Raw genomic sequence first — 17957 nt, forward strand, 5'->3', positions numbered from 1 at the left:
GCACACTGTTCAGCCGTCATTGTTGAACGTGGGGATCCACAGAAGATGACCGCTAAGTGTTCATATGTTTACTAAACTACGTCCTCAGTTATGATTGTAGTGAGCACTAAATCATCGAGACTGGACCGTAGATCAAGGTAAACGTGCGGTCTGGTCGGGTTAATCACGTTTCTTGTTACACCAGGCCGATGGGCATGTCCAGATACACCGTCCAGGCATAGGGCTGCTCGAAACACGCACCACACCACGAGCGGACGCAAGTTGGGACTAGACCACAGTGTCAGTTACAACTATAGCACTGATCCAAGGCACCATGATGTGCGGAATGCAAAGATATCTTCTCCGACCACAATGATATCCTCCAGAAAGATAACAGTCCGTGTTACCAGGTCAAATGAGTGCGACAGTGTTTTCAGGAGCACAGTAGCCACCAAATTCGCTGATCTGATTCCTGCGAAATACATCTGATGTGCTGTTGATGACCGATCCGCGGCATATACCAAATAAGCTGACAGCGAATCTTACTCTGACACGAGTTTAAGTGCCTATGTTGTTAAGATACGATGCAATGTTCCCGCACAGATGCATGCAAGTCAGTTGGAGTATTGCATCATAAAGTGGGGACTCTCAGTTCGAGTCCCAGTCTGACACAAATTTTCATTGTAGTCATTCCATTATACAGATGTTGGTAGTCCGTATTTGTAACTGTGAATTTATTTTATGTAATTGATCAATCTTACTTCGATATAGACGGGGTTAACAGTGCACTCTCTGATGGCAGTCAGTGCGCCAACAGCAGTTGTTCCAAAGGCTGAGCCGTCCGCTGTGGCCGAGCGGTTCTAGGCGTTCCAGTCCGGAACCGCGCTGCTGCTACGGTCGGAGGTTCTTATCCTGCCTCGGCATGGATGTGTGTGTTGTCCTTAGGTTAGTTAGGTTTAAGTAGTTCTAAATCTAGGGGACGGATGACCTCAGATCTTAAGTCCCATAGTGCTTAGAGCCATTTGAACCATTTTTCCAAAGGCTGTATATAGGAACGAGCTATCACTAAACAGTGTCTCTAAAGCCAAAATTCGAAAGAGAAAGGCGCCAATGTGATCGAAAGAAGGGATCATTTACAATTACGCCCCAGAACGAACTCCCGGGGTTACCGAGCTTGCAGTGCCAAGTGACATTACTGATTCCCTGTTTCTCTGTGCAGGTACTGGCAGCGCACAAGGCCCCGGGGGCAAACGCAGCCACTGCAGCTGCGGGCCCAACCTTCAGCAGCATCTTCGTCGCTGGACAGCCAGTGAACCTCGACAACTCTCGTTCCCACTAGCAAGCACTTCTGTGGCTCTCCCCAGCTCTGCAGACGCCAACAATGAGGCGGTAATGTTCGCCTGCGACCAGCGAGCAAAGCCACTCTGCGGAATACGGAATACGCGCCTGATGCCGTCACAGTAACAACGATGGAGACGTGAAAGAACGACGTGGAAAACATCTCTGTTATAGTCATGATGAACAAAATGTATTTTACCTTTACTGTAATGTCTAATTTACATGTGACAGATTATATTTATATTATTATATATTACCTACACAGAAATTTCTGTTGCCTGACCTTCATACGTTTTCTTTCATAAATCTAGCTTTTCTGCAACAATTTCGGCACCCATTTATTTGTTGAAGACAGAAATGTCAAAAACTGGTGTAAATACATTGAGAGCACAAATGACCAGAAGAAAAAAGCGCAACATTTAGCAGCCTCTATCAGTTTAATGATGGTGGTAACTCGGCAGTAAAAAGAAAGGAAATGAGTAGCCATGATCATATATCACGAAGAGACAGCTGTACTCTGCTACCAATGACCAAACGTATCCACCTTGACTTTGGGGATATGTTTAGTAGCACAGACTAGGTGACTGAAAAACCCGCATCTACCTATGCCACTTCGATAATGACTGCAGGTGTGGAGCCCATGCTGGTTAAAACCTTTAGGTCGCTGTGGGATGTGAGACAGCTGAAGTAGAGAGTATCAAGTACACTTACACAGGGTAAACTCGAGCGTCACAAAAAAAAAAAAAAAAAAAAAAAAAAAAAAAAAAAAAAAAAAAAAAAAAAAAAAAAAACCTCGAGTTCTGAGATAATTTGTACAACTTTTTTATAGTGATGCATCATACGCACATATAATTTCATCTTTCGCGAACGCTGTCGGAGGCCTTACACATTCGGTAAAATAAAGTTCTGAACTCAGTGTGACTTACATGGCGACACTACTACTGCTTCTGCCGACATATCTTCACTGAGAACGACCAGCAGTGTCTGATAAGAAATTTTTTAGTCGAACACTTTGCGTGTATAATGAATCAAAACCATCACCTGCGTTATCAATAGACAGTTTCCACTGCCAGTCCACGTGACATTTCCCCACACTTTGAATTTACAATGGCGACTCTACAGCTCCCATTTTTAAATCTGACTCGTGACTTTTTTAATCCCTTCAGAGTGCAGTGGTCTCCATGGCAGAACCTATTTTCATTCGTTGTACGCAGTAGTGAATTGAGTAGGTTTCACGTCTATGAATTTTAACCAACCGAAAGCATCCTCGTCTATCGAATTTCGTTGGCCGCAGCAGTTCACTTAAACTAATGTACTTTCAACACAGAGCGATATTGTGGCGCGTAAAAAAAAACCATTGCATATAAATAATCATGGAGATGGCCACCATTAAAACAGTTGAAATCTCATCTGCTAGACTGTCACTCAGGCAGTCCTCAGAAACGCTGACAACCTCACATTCACCTGGAAGACTGAATCAAAACTTTTTCAACATGGCGATTGTAATTCTTCATTAGTTGGTTAAGAAAGCAGTAACAAAATTCAAGTTAGCTTGGTTTTTTCCAATTCGAGACTTCCTGAACCGATTCCTTCAGAGTTTTGGTTATCACAGTCAATAGACTTGTCGTTTTCAAAATCAGCAAAAAGCGGAAAAGAATCTGTAATATGTTATTATAGAAGAATGCAGAAAATTAAGTGGACTGATAAATGAGGATCTCCGTAGAATCGCAGAGAAAAGATAGACAGGGTGTGAGGGTTATAGGTAATGTGATCATTGGTATTTTAATATGTACCGAATTCAGTGTGTCAGTTGTTTTTTTCTCTGTGACTAACAGCAATGTGGGCTATGACTGCCGGTATAGACTATCCATTTTGCTTCCACATATCTACACTTTCATACCTGACCTGCTGCCCAGGGAAAAGCAAATATTAATGGCTTGTTTGTGGCACACATACTTGGAAGCTGTGACGTAACTAGCTAGTCACATGCCACTAAGTGATCATATACATAGTAATTGCTGTCGTATTATCTAAAAATTTCTGGATGGAGGAACACGGTTTGTGAAGTCTCGATTATAAAGCTGGTACGTGGTGAGAAAGGGCAAACGCAAGCTGAGGACTTTTGGTCGCCGGGGAGCGAATTTTCGTAAGGTTTCTCTAAATTCCTCCAAGGACACTACAGCCACATGAGAAGGCTGTTGGAGGTAATGGTGCTCCCAGGCCACCGTAAGGCGCCTTCTCAGGCCTGTGCGAAGTCAAGTGATCCCAGGGAATGATGATGGCGGAGGGGGGGGGGGGAGGCGGGGAGAGGATGGAGCCAGAAACGCCGTTGGCCTTTCCTACGCAGAGAAGGAGCCACCGTCGTGTTGCATGGGAACGAGATGCCCAGACGAATTTTCAACCAATTAGGATGAAAGTCTGTCCAGTACCAACTTGTAGTCAGTTTATGAAAATATAGCCAGTGTTCTGAATTATGTGGGCTTATCCTGCAGTGTTGAGTATGAGAAGACTTTCTCGGCCTTCACGGTGGCAAAACTCGGGATTCCTTCCCTCCCCCGCTAACATAGAGGAGCGGTGAGGAACACAGGAGAGGGCAGTCGGATGGATTCAGGGACATGGTGTCCACGTCTCGTCACTGAGATACCACACAGCGTCTGGTCCAGCCTGGCGCTTCCTTCACCGTTCCTTTTCGCCGGCCGGTGTGACCAAGCGGTTCTAGGCGCTTCAGTCCGGAACCACGCGGCTACTTCGGTCGCAGGTTCAAATCCTGCCTCGGGCATGGATGTGTGTGACGCCCTTTGGTTAGTTAGGTTTAAGTAGTTCTAAGTCTAGGGGAATGATGACCTCAGACATTAAGTCCCATAGTGCTTAGAGCCATTTAAACCATTTTTTCGTTCCTTTTGAGTAAGTGTCGCGATAAGCATTGCACTGATTTTCCTCTGACCAACTCACAATTTGTTTGTTTATTTCACGACCAGCGTTTCCTATTTACAGTGGCTTTCTTGTAGCGGGATCGTGAGTCGATCTTCTCCAGTATTATTGCATTTGAAAGATGCAATCTGAACGGTCATTGGCTTCTTGAGAGAGCATTGAGATGCCTTCAGCTTTTATTCAGAGCAAGAAATATAGACAGGAATGTTATCTCGTGACTGGGTAGTTTCATGCTGTTTGTAATTCCATGCGCAGTAATTAAATTATCTATGACATGGTGCATTGTGTCGATAGTTTCCATGGATTTGTTAATCGCATTATTTTTGAATCAGTATCGCAAAGATTAAGTTTAATGAATGTAATTGTTTTTTTTTTCTGTCCTGCAACGATTTGATGACGCAGTGCTTTTTTTTCTAAATAGATGCCTTCTTTCGGTTCTATTTGCCTAAATTGAACATTAGCGGTGTCGGTATTCCCGTGTACAACAGGTGCCTTACCTGTAACATTTTTGATTATCCAGGAAAGATAAATTTCTCATTCCCTTTATTTATGGGTTTCTGGAGGTTTATTTATTGCTAATTATACTTCACCTGCATATGCACTGAGCAGCGTGAGTGGTTTTCATTGACAGTACGGTATAGTTCCGCGGTGGTGTAAACCTACAAAGTGTCGAATAGCGGGGACAGTTAATCGTGTTTTCAGTCCGCAAGTGTAGCAGGCAGTTCGGTCTCACTACCGCCAAAAGCCAGGCAGCTTGGTCTCACTACTGTCGAACGCCAGGCAGCGCACACGAACCTCGGAGCACAAAACACACACATACACACACACGCATACACCTTAACATTACAATTTACTATCCAAACCAAAAACATACTACTCATGATAGCTATAATTATTAATCTGTAGATGAAGTAAGACTAGTGTAAGCTTTGAGGCGCAGCGCTTTCCATCGCGCCTATGTAAGTAAAAGAAGGAAACGAGCAGATAGATACAATGAGTCATGGTTATTGTTTGACAGATGCGCTACTCCTGTAGCTACGTACAAGTAGTTACGACTGTTGTCGAAGGGTATCAGCTCCTAAGGGGCTATGTAATTATCAAATAATTAAAAGATATTTTGGTAACAAAACTTTGCTGATTCTGACTATTACGACTACCACCAATTATTGCTAATTTTTTTTATAATGTGAATGTTCATGTGAATGGAATGTGAGATAATAAAAGGATATTGTTACGTCTAGTAACCGAGTACGCATTAGGTTTGAGAAATGTCCACAGAGGAAGAGAACCATACTCAGCAGAAATTGTAAAGTGCAGCAAGTCAGGTTATGGGACTGAGGAAACAAGAAACATTTTACGATGATTTATTTATTTGAAGAGAGAGTTATTTCGATATTTGTGGAGTTTCTAAATTTTTTCAGCTAGTAAATTGTTCGTAAAAGCTATAAAGCTGAGATTGGTCAAATGTAAAAACACAGGATAGCGCGGTCTAATACTAACATTGAATTGGCTCTTACGTGTATCACCCAATCAGAGGGTACGTTCGCGAGTATATTGTGGGCTAAAGAATTGCTTTGTGACGTCTAAACAGGGGTTCGAAGATCAGCCATCAACATGCTGGGATGCGAATATAAGGAACTCTGAAGAAGTGTGATATTTTTGCAGAATAATGATTGAAACTTACCGTGGAGCGCCGGCCGTTGTGGCCGAGCGGTTCTAGGCGCTTCAGTCTGGAACCGCGTGACCGCTACGGTCGCAGGTTCGAATCCTGCCTCGGGCATGGATGAGTGTGGTGATGTCCTTAGGTTAGTTAGGTTTAAGTAGTTCTACGTTCTAGGGGGACTGATGACCTCAGATGTTAAGTCCCATAGTGTTCAGAGCCATGTCAACCATTTTACCGTGGAGCACCGCAAAGTGGATCCGAACGTATGATAATAACTGACATGCGAAATTTTTATCTTAGTATGCAGATTTTGAATAACCAAAATCCGAGTGACCGCAAAATGAACATGCGTAGTGGACGGCTTGTACAATACTTCAGCGAGCATTCTATCACAGATAATCCGTTTTGAAATACTTTCTCATATTAGGTTTTGTTCGATACCACAAGCTGGCTATTAGGAGTCACTATGATTCCATCTGAATACTAAAATGGGCTTCGCAGTGGTTTTGTATCAAACAAGCGCCAATATATCGAAGTTTTCACTCTCAAACCTTTCAGTTAATCGGTCAGTTAACCGGGTACTGAAAAACATTTGTTGTAGTCGTTGGATTGGTACAGTGTTACTAGTTCTACTACAGTTTCCTTAATAGAAGAACTTTATTCGCTTTTAACAGGAAAGGCGTGTGGAGAGGACTGCAGAGAAAGAAATTCCCCACAAGGTGAGTGGACACTTTCTGTAGGAGGAGGAAAAACTGTAGGGTAAGACCGATATATCGAACAAATAAGCAAGCACGCAGGGTGTAAATTGTGACATCAGGAAACTGATGACCCACAAAAACAAAATAACAAATACAAAAATTAAATCGAATTAAGAAAAGAATAAGTAACTATACCTATTCGAATTCGTAGTCATAACTGACACCGCCCACCTGCCAAGTGGTCTGTAAGAAATCCATAGACGATTCAGTTACTAGATAAGTATTTATTAACGTTCAGTTTTTGTTCGTGTATTTTCTCGAATGTTAACGTTCCCCGCACTTGCCTGTCTATTCAGTTTGTTGTTCTTGTGGTATTCAGTCCAGAGACTGGTTTGATGCAGCTCTCCATGCCACTCTATCCTGTGAAGCTTATTCATCTCCCAGTATCTACTGCAACTTACATCCTTCTGAATATGTTTAGTGTATTCATCTGTTGGTCTCCCTCTACGATTTCTACCCTCCACGCTGCCCTCCAATACTAAATTGGTCATCCCTTGATTCCTCAGAATATGTCCTATCAACCGATCCCTTCTTCTAGTCAAGGGGATGGGTTGTTTGGGGGAAGAGACCAAACAGCGAGGTCATCGGTCTCATCGGATTAGGGAAGGACGGGGAAGGAAGTCAGCCGTGCCCTATCAAAGGGACCATCCCGGCATTTGCCTGGAGCGTTTTAGGGAAATCGCGGAAAACCTAAATCAGGATGGCCGGACGCGGGATTCAAGTCAAATTGTGCCACAAATTTCTCTTCTCCCCAATTCTATTTAATAACTCCTTATTAGTTATGTGATCTACCCATCCAATCTTCAGCATTCTTCTGTAGCACCACATTTCGAAAGCTTCTATTCTCTTCTTGTGCAAACTATTTATCGCTCACGTTTCACTTCCATACATGGCTACACTCCATACAAATACTATGAGAAACGACTTCCTGAAACTTAAATCTATGCTCGATGTTAACGAATTTCTATTCTTCAGAAACGCTTCCCTTCAGAAACGCTTCCCTTCAGAAACGCTTCCCTTGCCAGTTTACATTTTATATCCTCTCTACTTGGACCATCATCAGTTATTTTGCTCCCCAAACTGCAAAACTCATTTACTACTTTAAGCGTCTCATTTGCTAATATCCTCAGCGTCACCCGATGTAATTCGACTACATTCCATTATCCCCGTTTTGCTTTTGTTGATGTTCATCTTATATCCTCCTTTCAAGACACCGTCCATTCCGTTCAGCTGCTCTTCCAGGTCCTGTGTTGTCTCTGACAGAATTACAATGTCATCGGCGAACCTTAAAGTTTTTATTTCTTCTCCATGGATTTTAATTCCCACTCCGAATTTTTCTTTTGTTTCCTTTACTGCTTGCTCAATATACAGATTGAACAACATCGGGGAGAGGCTACAACCCTGTCTCATTCCCTTCCCAACCACTGTTTCCCTTTCCTGCCCCTCGACTCTTATTACTGCCATCTGGTTTCTGTACCAATTGTAAATGGCCTTCGCTCACTGTATTTTACCGCTGACGCCTTCAGAATTTGAAAAAGAGTATTCCAGTCAATATTGTCAAAAGCTTTCTCTAAGTCTACAAACGCTAGAAGCGTAGGTTTCACTTTCCTTAATCATTCTTCTAAGATAAGTCGTAGAATCAGTATTGCCCCACGTGTTCCAATATTTCTACGGAATCCAAACTGATCTTCCCCGAGGTCGGCTTCTACCAGTTTTTCCATTCGTCTGTAAGGATCTTGCGTTAGCATTTTGCAGCTGTGACTTATTAAGCTGATAGTTCGGTAATTCTCACATCTGTCAACATCTGCTTTCTTTGGAATTGCAATTATTATACTCTTCTTGAAGTCTGAGGGTATTTCGCCTGTCTCATACATCTTGCTCACCAGATGGTAGAGTTTTGTCAGGACTGGCCCTCCCAAGGCTGTCAGTAGTTCTAATGGAATCTTGTCTACTGCCGGTGCCTTGTTTCGACCCAGGTCTTTCAGTGCTCTGTCAAACTCTTCACGCAGTACCATATCTCCCGTTTCATCTTCATCTACATCCTCTTCCATTTCCATAATATTGTCCTCAAGTACATCGCCCTTGTATAGACCCTCTATATACTCATTCCAACTTTCTGCTTTCCCTTCTTTGCTTAGAACTGAGTTTCCATCTGAGCTTCTGATATTCATACAAGAGATTCTCTTTTCTCCAAAGGTCTCTTTAATTTTCCTGTAGGCAGTACCTATCTTACCCCTAGTGAGATAAGCCTCTACAGCCTTACATTTGTCCTCTAGCCATGCCTGCTTAGCCATTTTGCACTTCCTGTCGATCTCATTTTTGAGACGCTTGTATTCCTTTTTGCATGCTTCATTTACTGTATTTTTATATTTTCTCCTTTCATCAATTAAATTCAATATTTCTTCGGTTACCCAAGGATTTCTACTAGGCCTCGTCTTTTTACCTACTTGATCCTCTGCTGCCTTTACTACTTCATCCCTCAAAGCTACCCATTCTTCTTCTACTTCTACTGTATTTCTTTCCTCCATTCTTGTCAATCGTTCCCTAATGCTCTCCCTGGAACTCTCTACAACCTCTGGTTTAGTCAGTTTATCCAAGTCCCATCTCCTTAAATTGCCACCTTTTTCAGTTTCTTCAGTTTTAATCTACAGTTCATAACCAATAGATTGTGGTGAGAGTCGACATCTGCCCCTGGAAATGTCTTACAATTTAAAACTTGGTTCCTAAATATCTGTCTTACCATTATATAATGTGTCTGAAACCTTCTGGTATCTCCAGGGTTCTTCCATGTATACAATCTTCTTTCATGATTCCTGAACCAAGTGTAAAAAAATTAAATCAAATTAAGGAAAGAATAGGTAACTATACCTATTCGAAATCGAGGTCATAGCTTACACCTCCCATCAGCCAAGTGGTCTGTAAGAAATCCACAGACGATTCAGTGTCTGTAAGTGTTCAGTTTGTGTCTATATATTTTCTGGAATGTTAACGTTCTCCGCACATGCCCGTCTATTGAGGTAAGGAGGTAGAAATGAGCCATTGTGACACTGGCAACAAATATATCACGACGTAAACCTTGGACATGTCTGAGTGAACACGCTCCCGGATGAAATGAAACACTGTTCGACATGGACGGACATAAACAACTACCTCGGCTAGTGCCAGGTGTTTGTGTGAGCTGGTGGACCTATTTACTACGGCGCGGCTGACGTGCGCCATGCATCGTTTTGATGCGGGTCGTTCGGCGATTGTTTACGGCCCGGCCAGGGGCCGCACGGCCGTGTCCGGCGTGGCTCACGTTTCAGTGGGGTTGCGTGCGGCGGATTAACGAGCGTGAAAATCACAGCCCGACACGGCGGGCGTGGCGCGCGCTGCGTGTCTAAGGGCCGATATCGCGCGCATTAGTCACGGCGTCTGGGCGGGACCGCCTCCACACGCAACGACGGCTACCGGCGCGTGTAGCTGTTGTGTCTGCTAAACAGATATGTAATTGAGACCGATTGACTGCTCAGTATTTATAGTCGCCCCCTTCGCGATGCTGCCACGGGCTCCACTTGTGGAATAAGATCCCTAAAAGCTCTGACAAAGTTAAAGTTCAACTGATAAAGTGCTACGTGTGTAATTTTTATTTCCCCAGTTTACTTACTGTAATTCGATCTGTATGACACCCCTTTATGTTAATAATAACGCGAAATTAAAATGGTTTAATTTCACGTTTATTTCCTTTATAATTCTCCCCTTGTATCGATGTAAGCAAAGCACGCATATGCACCAGCGCTGGTGACGAGTCCGTACCAGTATTTCTTGAAAGACTTTGTAGAATGTCTTTATTTTGATATTGTTTTATTAGGCAACCAGTCGACGTTCCTATAACGTCATCTTCAGGCCATACAATAAAAGACAGAAGATATACACATAATGGTTTGCCACCCATAGCATTGCATAGACAAAACAAAAGACACTTATAAATGAACGTTGTTGTTGTTGTTGTGGTCTTCAGTCCTGAGACTGGTTTGATGCAGCTCTCCATGCTGCTCTATCCTGTGCAAGCGTCTTCATCTCCCAGTACCTACTGCAACTTACATCCTTCTGAATCTGCTTAGTGTATTCATCTCTTGGTCTCCCTCTACGATTTCTAGCCTCCACACTGCTCTCCAATGATAACTTTGTGGTCCCTTGATGCCTCAGAACATGTCCCACCAACCGGTGCCTTCTTCTTGTCAATTTGTGCCACGAACTCCTCCCCAATCCTATTCAGTACCTCCTCATTAGTTATGTGATCTACCCGTCTAATCTTCAGCATTCTTCTGTAGCACCACATTTCGAAAGCTTCTATTTTCGTCTTCTCCAAACTATTTATCGTCCATGTTTCACTTCCATACATTGCTACTAATACTTTCAGAAACGACTTCCTGACACTTAAATCTATACTCGATGTTAACGAATTTCTCTTCTTCAGAAACGCTTTCCTTGCCATTGCCAGTCTACATTTTATATCCTCTCTACTTCGACCATCATCAATTATTTTGCTCCCCAAGTTGCAAAACTCCTTTACTACTTCAAGTGTCTCATTTCCTAATCTAATTCCCTCAGCATCACCCGACTTCATTCGACTACATTCCATCATCCTCGTTTTGCTTTTGTTGATGTTCATCTTATATCCTCCTTTGAAGACACTATCCATTCCGTTCAACTGCTCTTCCAAGTCCTTTGCTGTCTCTGACAGAATTACAATGTCATCGGCAAACCCCGAAGTTTTTATTTCTTCTCCATGGATCTTCATACCTACTCCGAATTTTTCTTTTGTTTCCTTCACTGCTTGCTCAATATACAGATTGAATAATATCGGGGAGAGGCTACAACCCTGTCTCACTCCCTTCCCAACCACTGTTTCCCTATCATGCCCCTCGACTCTTATAACTGCCATCAGGTTTCTGTACAAATTGTAAATGGCCTTCGCTCACTGTATTTTACCGCTGACGCCTTCAGAATTTGAAAAAGAGTATTCCAGTCAATATTGTCAAAAGCTTTCTCTAAGTCTACAAATGCGTAGGTTTGACTTTCCTTAATCATTCTTCTAAGGTAAGTCGTAGAGTCAGTATTGCCTCATGTGTTCCAATATTTCTACAGAATCCGAACTGATCTTCCCCGAGGTCAGCTTTTACCAGTTTTTCCATTCGTCTGTAAAGAATTCGCGTTAGTATTTTGCAGCCGTGACTAATTAAACTGATAGTTCGGTAATTTTCACATCTGTCAACAGCTACATTCTTTGGGGCTGGAATTATAATATTCTTGAAGTCTGAAGGTATTTCGCCTGTCTCCTACATCTTGCTCACCAGATGGTAGAGTTTTGTCAGGACTGGCCCTCCCAAGGCTATCAGTAGTTCTAATGGAATCTTGTCTACTGCCGGTGCCTTGTTTCGACCCAGGTCTTTCAGTGCTCTGTCAAACTCTTCACGCAGTATCATATCTCCCGTTTCATCTTTATCTACATTCTCTTCCATTAACATAATATTGTCCTCAAGTACATCGCCCTTGTATAGACCCTCTATATACTCCTTCCAACTTTCTGCTTTCCCTTCTTTGCTTAGAACTGAGTTTCCATCGGAGCTCTTGATATTCATACAAGAGGTTCTCTTTTCTCCAAAGGTCTCTTTAATTTTCCTGTGGGCGGTATCTATCTTACCCCCAGTGAGATAAGCCTCTACAGCCTTACACTTGTCCTCTAGCCATCCCTGCATAGCCATTTTGCACTTCCTCTCGATCTCATTTTTGAGACGCTTGTGTTCCTTTTTGCCTGCTTCATTTACTGCGTTTTTTGTATTTTCCCCTTTCATCAATTAAATTCAATATTTCTTCGGTTACCCAAGGATTTCTACTAGCCCTCGTCTTTTTACCTACTTGATCCTCTGCTGCCTTCACTACTTCATCCCTCAAAGCTACCCATTCTATTTCTACTGCTACTGTATTTGTTTCCTCAATTATTGTCAATCGTTCCCTAATGCTCTCCCTGGAACTCTCTACAACCTCTGGTTTAGTCAGTTTATCCAAGTCCCATCTCCTTAAATTCCCACCATTTTCAGTTTCCTCAGTTTTAATCTACAGTTTATAACCAATAGATTGTGGTGAGAGTCGACATCGTCCCCTGGTAAATGTGTTACAATTTAAAACTTGGTTCCTAAATATCTGTCTTACCATTATATAATCTATCTGAAACCTTCTATTATCTCCAGGGTTCTTCCATGTATACAACCTTCTTTCATGATTCTTGAACCAAGTGTTAGCTATGTTTAAGTTATGCTCTGTGCAATATTCTACCAGGCGGCTTCCTCTTGCATTTCTTAGCCCCAATCCATATTCACCTACTACGTTTCCTTCTCTTCCTTTTCCTACTGCCGAATTCCAGTCACCCATGACTATTAAATTTTCGTCTCCCTTCACTGCCTGAATAATTACTTTTATCTTATCTTACATTTAATCAGTTTCTTCATCATCTGCAGAGCCAGTTGGCATATAAACTTGTATTACTGTGGTAGGCGTGGGCTTCGTGTCTATCTTGGCCACAATAATGCGTTCACCATGCTCTTTGTAGTAGCTTACCCGCACTCTTATTTTTTTATTCATTATTAAACCTACTCCTGCAATTCCCCTATTTGATTTTGTATTTATAACCCTGTACTTACCTGACCAGAAGTCTTGTTCCTCCTGCCACCGAACTTCACTAATTCCCACTATATCTAACGTTAACCAATCCATTTCCCTTTTTAAATTTTCTAACCTACCAGACCCGACTAAGGGATCTGACATTCCAAGCTCCGATCCGTAGAACGCCAGTTTTCTTTCTCCTGATAACGACGTCCTCTTGAGTAGTCCCCGCCCGGAGATCCGAATGGGGGACTATTTTACCTCCTGAATATTTTACCCAAGAGGACGCCATCATCATTTAATCATACAGTAAAGCTGCATGCCCTCGGGAAAAATTACGGTCCTAGTTTCCCCTTGCTTTCAGCCGTTCGTAGTACCACCACAGCAAGGCCGTTTTGGTTATTGTTACAGGGCCAGATCAGTCAATCATCCAGACTGTTGGCCTTGCAACTACTGAAAAGGCTGCTGCCCCTCTTCAGGAACTACACGTTTGTCTGGCCTCTCAACAGATACCCCTCCGTTGTGGTTGCACCTACGGTACGGCCATCTGTATCGCTGAGGCACGCAAGCCTCCCCACCAACGGCAAGGTCCATGGTTCATGGGGGGATAAATGCACGTAAGTAGAATAAACCAGTAATGAAGTAAAATGTTCACGTTGCAGCGGAAGATATACTGAGAACTTACAAAACGATTTGCATCCTTAAAACAAGGACATCAGTCACTTAATATAAATCTGCTTGTTTTACCGTATTGTAAGTTCACAATATATCTTTCATTATAACCTGTGTATATTACTTCATAACTGGTTTCTTTTACTTGTATATTGTCTTGTCTATGTAACACTGTGTGTGCCTACTCATTATGAGTTTATCAGCTGTCTTGAAACTTTATTGTATCGGCCTGAAGATGAAGTGTTTTGAACGTCGAAACTGGTTGCCTAAAAAACATTATGAAAATAACTTCTGTTGGTAAAACATTATTGCATTTCATTGACCAGCCGCCATGTATGGTCCTTTCGTACTATGGGTAAATAGTCTTAGGACAGAAACCGACCTGGCTCACGCCGGTCCGAACTCAGATCATGTAAGAATTTAAAGATCAAACAGTTTCCTACGTTCCTGAACCACGGATGGTGTTACATTATCTCATTATAAGTATTTTGGCGGCAAGTCGACGTGGAAGAGGAAGGATAGGGGTCTCTACCGTCTCATCACCAAACAAAAAGTCCCGTAGGTGTCGGGTCTTCCGTCGGATATCAGCGCCGCCCAAATAAGTCACCGGACCCGCAGCGTGTTCCACTGTTGGGACGTAAACGCGACCAGAAGCTGGAGACAGTGCGCAACAAGACTCATCCGACCAAATGACTTTCTTCTGTTGCTCCAAAGTCCAAATTTGGTGGCTGCGGTACACGTTTTCAGTCAAGGGGATTTGAATAACTGTAATTCCAGTTCGGTCTGCTGTTCCCTGCTTATAGAGTTCCGTTCGTGTTGCTTTGGTATTGACACGACGCGTGAGTGGAACATTTGTTTCTGCAGCGACTTTTGCAGCCATAGTCCTCTTTACCTTCCGTTAGCACCGTCTTCAATGACCGTCCGTCACTATAACTCAACACACACTTTTGCCGGAATTGTATCTTAGTAGACGATGTTTTTACTCTTTTCCTGTACACGGTCTAACTCTTCAACATAGTGCCTTTTGAAACACCTTTGTCACGGAAGCCCCCAACATGCGAGCACCAAAAATTTTCCCACGTTCAAATTCACTTATCTTACACATAATACACTTCCGACTACACTTTAATGTTCTGACCACGTCTGATACTTGCATCGTGTTGAAGATACTGTGCAAATGTCCTTCGTGTTCAAATACACTAACGGAATCTGCAGGCTTGGTTAGCATCTCTGTTTATGTGCAACCACGCATTTTCACATTTTTTCCCCATACCATGCATGGATGGGTATTTTTGAGACATAAAATGGTGATATCAGTAAAGCAACAGTAAGCCATAAGCTAAAGGGCAATAAATACCTTGAAGAACAAACGAGATGTTTAATTCACTTGACGAAAGAAGCAAACATGAAAATATGGTAAATGAAATAGACAAAAAGGAGTAAAGATGTCTAACACATACGACTGACTGACAAGGCAAAATGACAAATTAGGACTGTGTGGAGGAGAATTGCAACTACGTAGAAGCTTGCAAGGCAATGGTAAAGATATGTGCTGAGCATAGGACAATAAAAGAAAGGCAGCTACATGAATATCAAGAACTCAATGACAAATTGAGGAAAGCAAGAGTCAAAGGTAGAAGAAATACACAGAAAGAGTATGTAAAGGAATGAAACTTAAAGGCATTGTTATGGAAAGGGAAGAGGAAAATGAAACGGGAGATACGATACTGCGAGAGAAATATGGCAATAATTAAAACGCAAAACAGGGAACCTGCAGTAGACGAAATTCTCTCAGTACGATAATTCTCTCAGTACGACAAATCTCTCGGTAACAGAAATGTCCTTTTCAGAATCAACCATGAAAAAATTATTTCTGCAGTGATTCAGGTGAAACACCCTCCCACTTCCAGTACCAAAGAGGACAGGTGCCCGCAATGAGACGAGGCAAGCTCCCACGAGCACACGGCGCGTCCGACAGTATAGGGGGCGTGGAACAGCCATTCTGAGCTCTCATGGCGAAGCCGACGAGGCGCCTCGCGAGGCGGCCATACCGCAGTGTCGAACTTCGGCGTGACTGGAACTTCCACCGTATTGATCATCTGGTCGCCTCTGATGCAAGTTTTCAAAGTGTGTTACTTACCTGATTCTATTGCCGCAATTTTCTGGGTGCTGAGAAGCATGGTTTATCTTAACCACTTAAGGTGCTGAGCCATTGGAGACCGTATAGCTATCAGTACTACACCTTCGAGTCACAATAACATGACCACCTGTGAAAAGCGTTGCGATAGGAGAAAGGCTGTGGAGGGGTTCGTTGTGTAACATTTCCCATTTCTGGCAGCGTAAATATTCTCGCACTGCATGAGACCTCCTCGGGGCACGCCGGCATCTGTAAGGAGAGCTTTAATATTCGGCATTTTTTAATTCTTCAGGCTTTCCCCGGGACCTTTCGACATCTTGAGGTATCCTATATTCTACCGAGCATAGGCGTCGCCCGTGAATAATGTTTCGACAACTTGACTCGTTGTCTTCATCAGGTACTACCTGAGACGGCTAGTTGTGCGCAATGAGTCTAGTATTTATGCCTACTATCTCGCCTCTCCATAGTCGGTTGTGGGCGTTCCGCATGCGGTCCGTACCCACTAGAAGAGTCCAGGGATATTGCGCATTAGGTCCGGTGAGCCTCCATGATCGGTTCTAGGCGTTACGACTGTGGTCAGTTCACAGTAGGAACGTCCTTTACTTATGTAAAAAAAAAAAAAAAAAAAAGGAGAGAGAGAGAGAGAGAGAAAACGATGGTCTGGTACAGGGCCATGGTACTGGGACAATGTTGTAAGAGAGACGGTAGAGATAATGGTGGCGGGAAACCTCATGAACCTTGATCGTGGGTACCAACTCAGCAAAGCATGCTTTCGTGCAGTGCAGTTACTAAAAATGCAACAGTGGCAGCAGCTGGACTGTGAACCGTGCATTTACTTTCAAAACCTTTTCTTAAATAATTTACTTTATTTACTAGCGATTCATCAAGAACATTAACACATTTAATCACACTAGGTGAGCGTGGAAGTAGTTGCCAGGGAGTAACTGATGAAAATGAAATTACCTTCAACAAATGGGAATTTTATTCATAAAAGCCTTTTCAAAAACAGATTTAAAATCTATAAGCAGAAACGCATCCTCGAAATATCAAGTTACAATTTTATTAGAGGCAGAAAGAACAGTATTGACAGTATGAGCCTTCGGGCTGAGAAGCTTGCCGCTCCCTTTCAACACGGCCGTAGTCACGACCGCTCACAACAACCTCTGAAAGACTACTCTGGTGCAAATCTGCAACACATCAGATTACTTTAAACTAAAAATTTTAACAACTCACACAAACAAATTAACTATTCACCCCGTAAGAAGGATGGAAATGGTACAAACACTCACACTAAGAAATTATTTGCCACCGAAAGTGCAATTTGTTGTTGAAAGGACTCTTACGGTGGAATGGTGGCAACTTTATAAAAATTACTATTTAAATAAAACCCATGAAATTAAGACTTACATAATATGTACAACATGCTCTACAATGCAACTATACCGCCTCGCAAGATGATAGGCAAGACAAAAACATATTTCAGAAATTCGGCCTTTACACCTTAATTCTATAAATTCGTTAACACCGAATCCGACAAACATGACAGAGGCAGCTATTAACGTATGGCAGATTGACAGGGGGATTACTGAATAACCCGAACCGCAGATTGCTCTAACCCTCCCCAACTCCACAAGAGAAAAACGGACCACCCAATTCACAAATAACCACCTTCCCGCGGGTGGGCAAACGGAGAAGAATGATGGGACGACCCCAAAACAAAGCGGCTGGTGACATCACCAAGAAAACGAGTAGAATTTAACAACTAAATCAAACAACATATCTCCGATCACTTAACTTCTAATAAACTGCAATTTCTGGCGAAGACCTGGCGCAG

General features: G+C 42.7%; 1 protein-coding gene across 1 annotated transcript in view; it reads left to right on the forward strand.

Moving 5' to 3' along the window:
- LOC126473697 (probable serine/threonine-protein kinase nek3) overlaps positions 1-1559 on the forward strand; it is a 28488-nt gene extending 26929 nt beyond the window's left edge. The window contains exon 3 of the mRNA XM_050100936.1: positions 1199-1559. Within this exon, the coding sequence (XP_049956893.1) occupies positions 1199-1318 (120 nt within the window). The 3' untranslated portion in view covers positions 1319-1559. The remainder of the gene's footprint in view (positions 1-1198) is intronic.
- Positions 1560-17957: the final 16398 nt, after the last annotated feature.

Source organism: Schistocerca serialis, chromosome 4 (assembly GCF_023864345.2).
Source record: "Schistocerca serialis cubense isolate TAMUIC-IGC-003099 chromosome 4, iqSchSeri2.2, whole genome shotgun sequence".
Lineage (NCBI taxonomy): Eukaryota > Metazoa > Arthropoda > Insecta > Orthoptera > Acrididae > Schistocerca > Schistocerca serialis.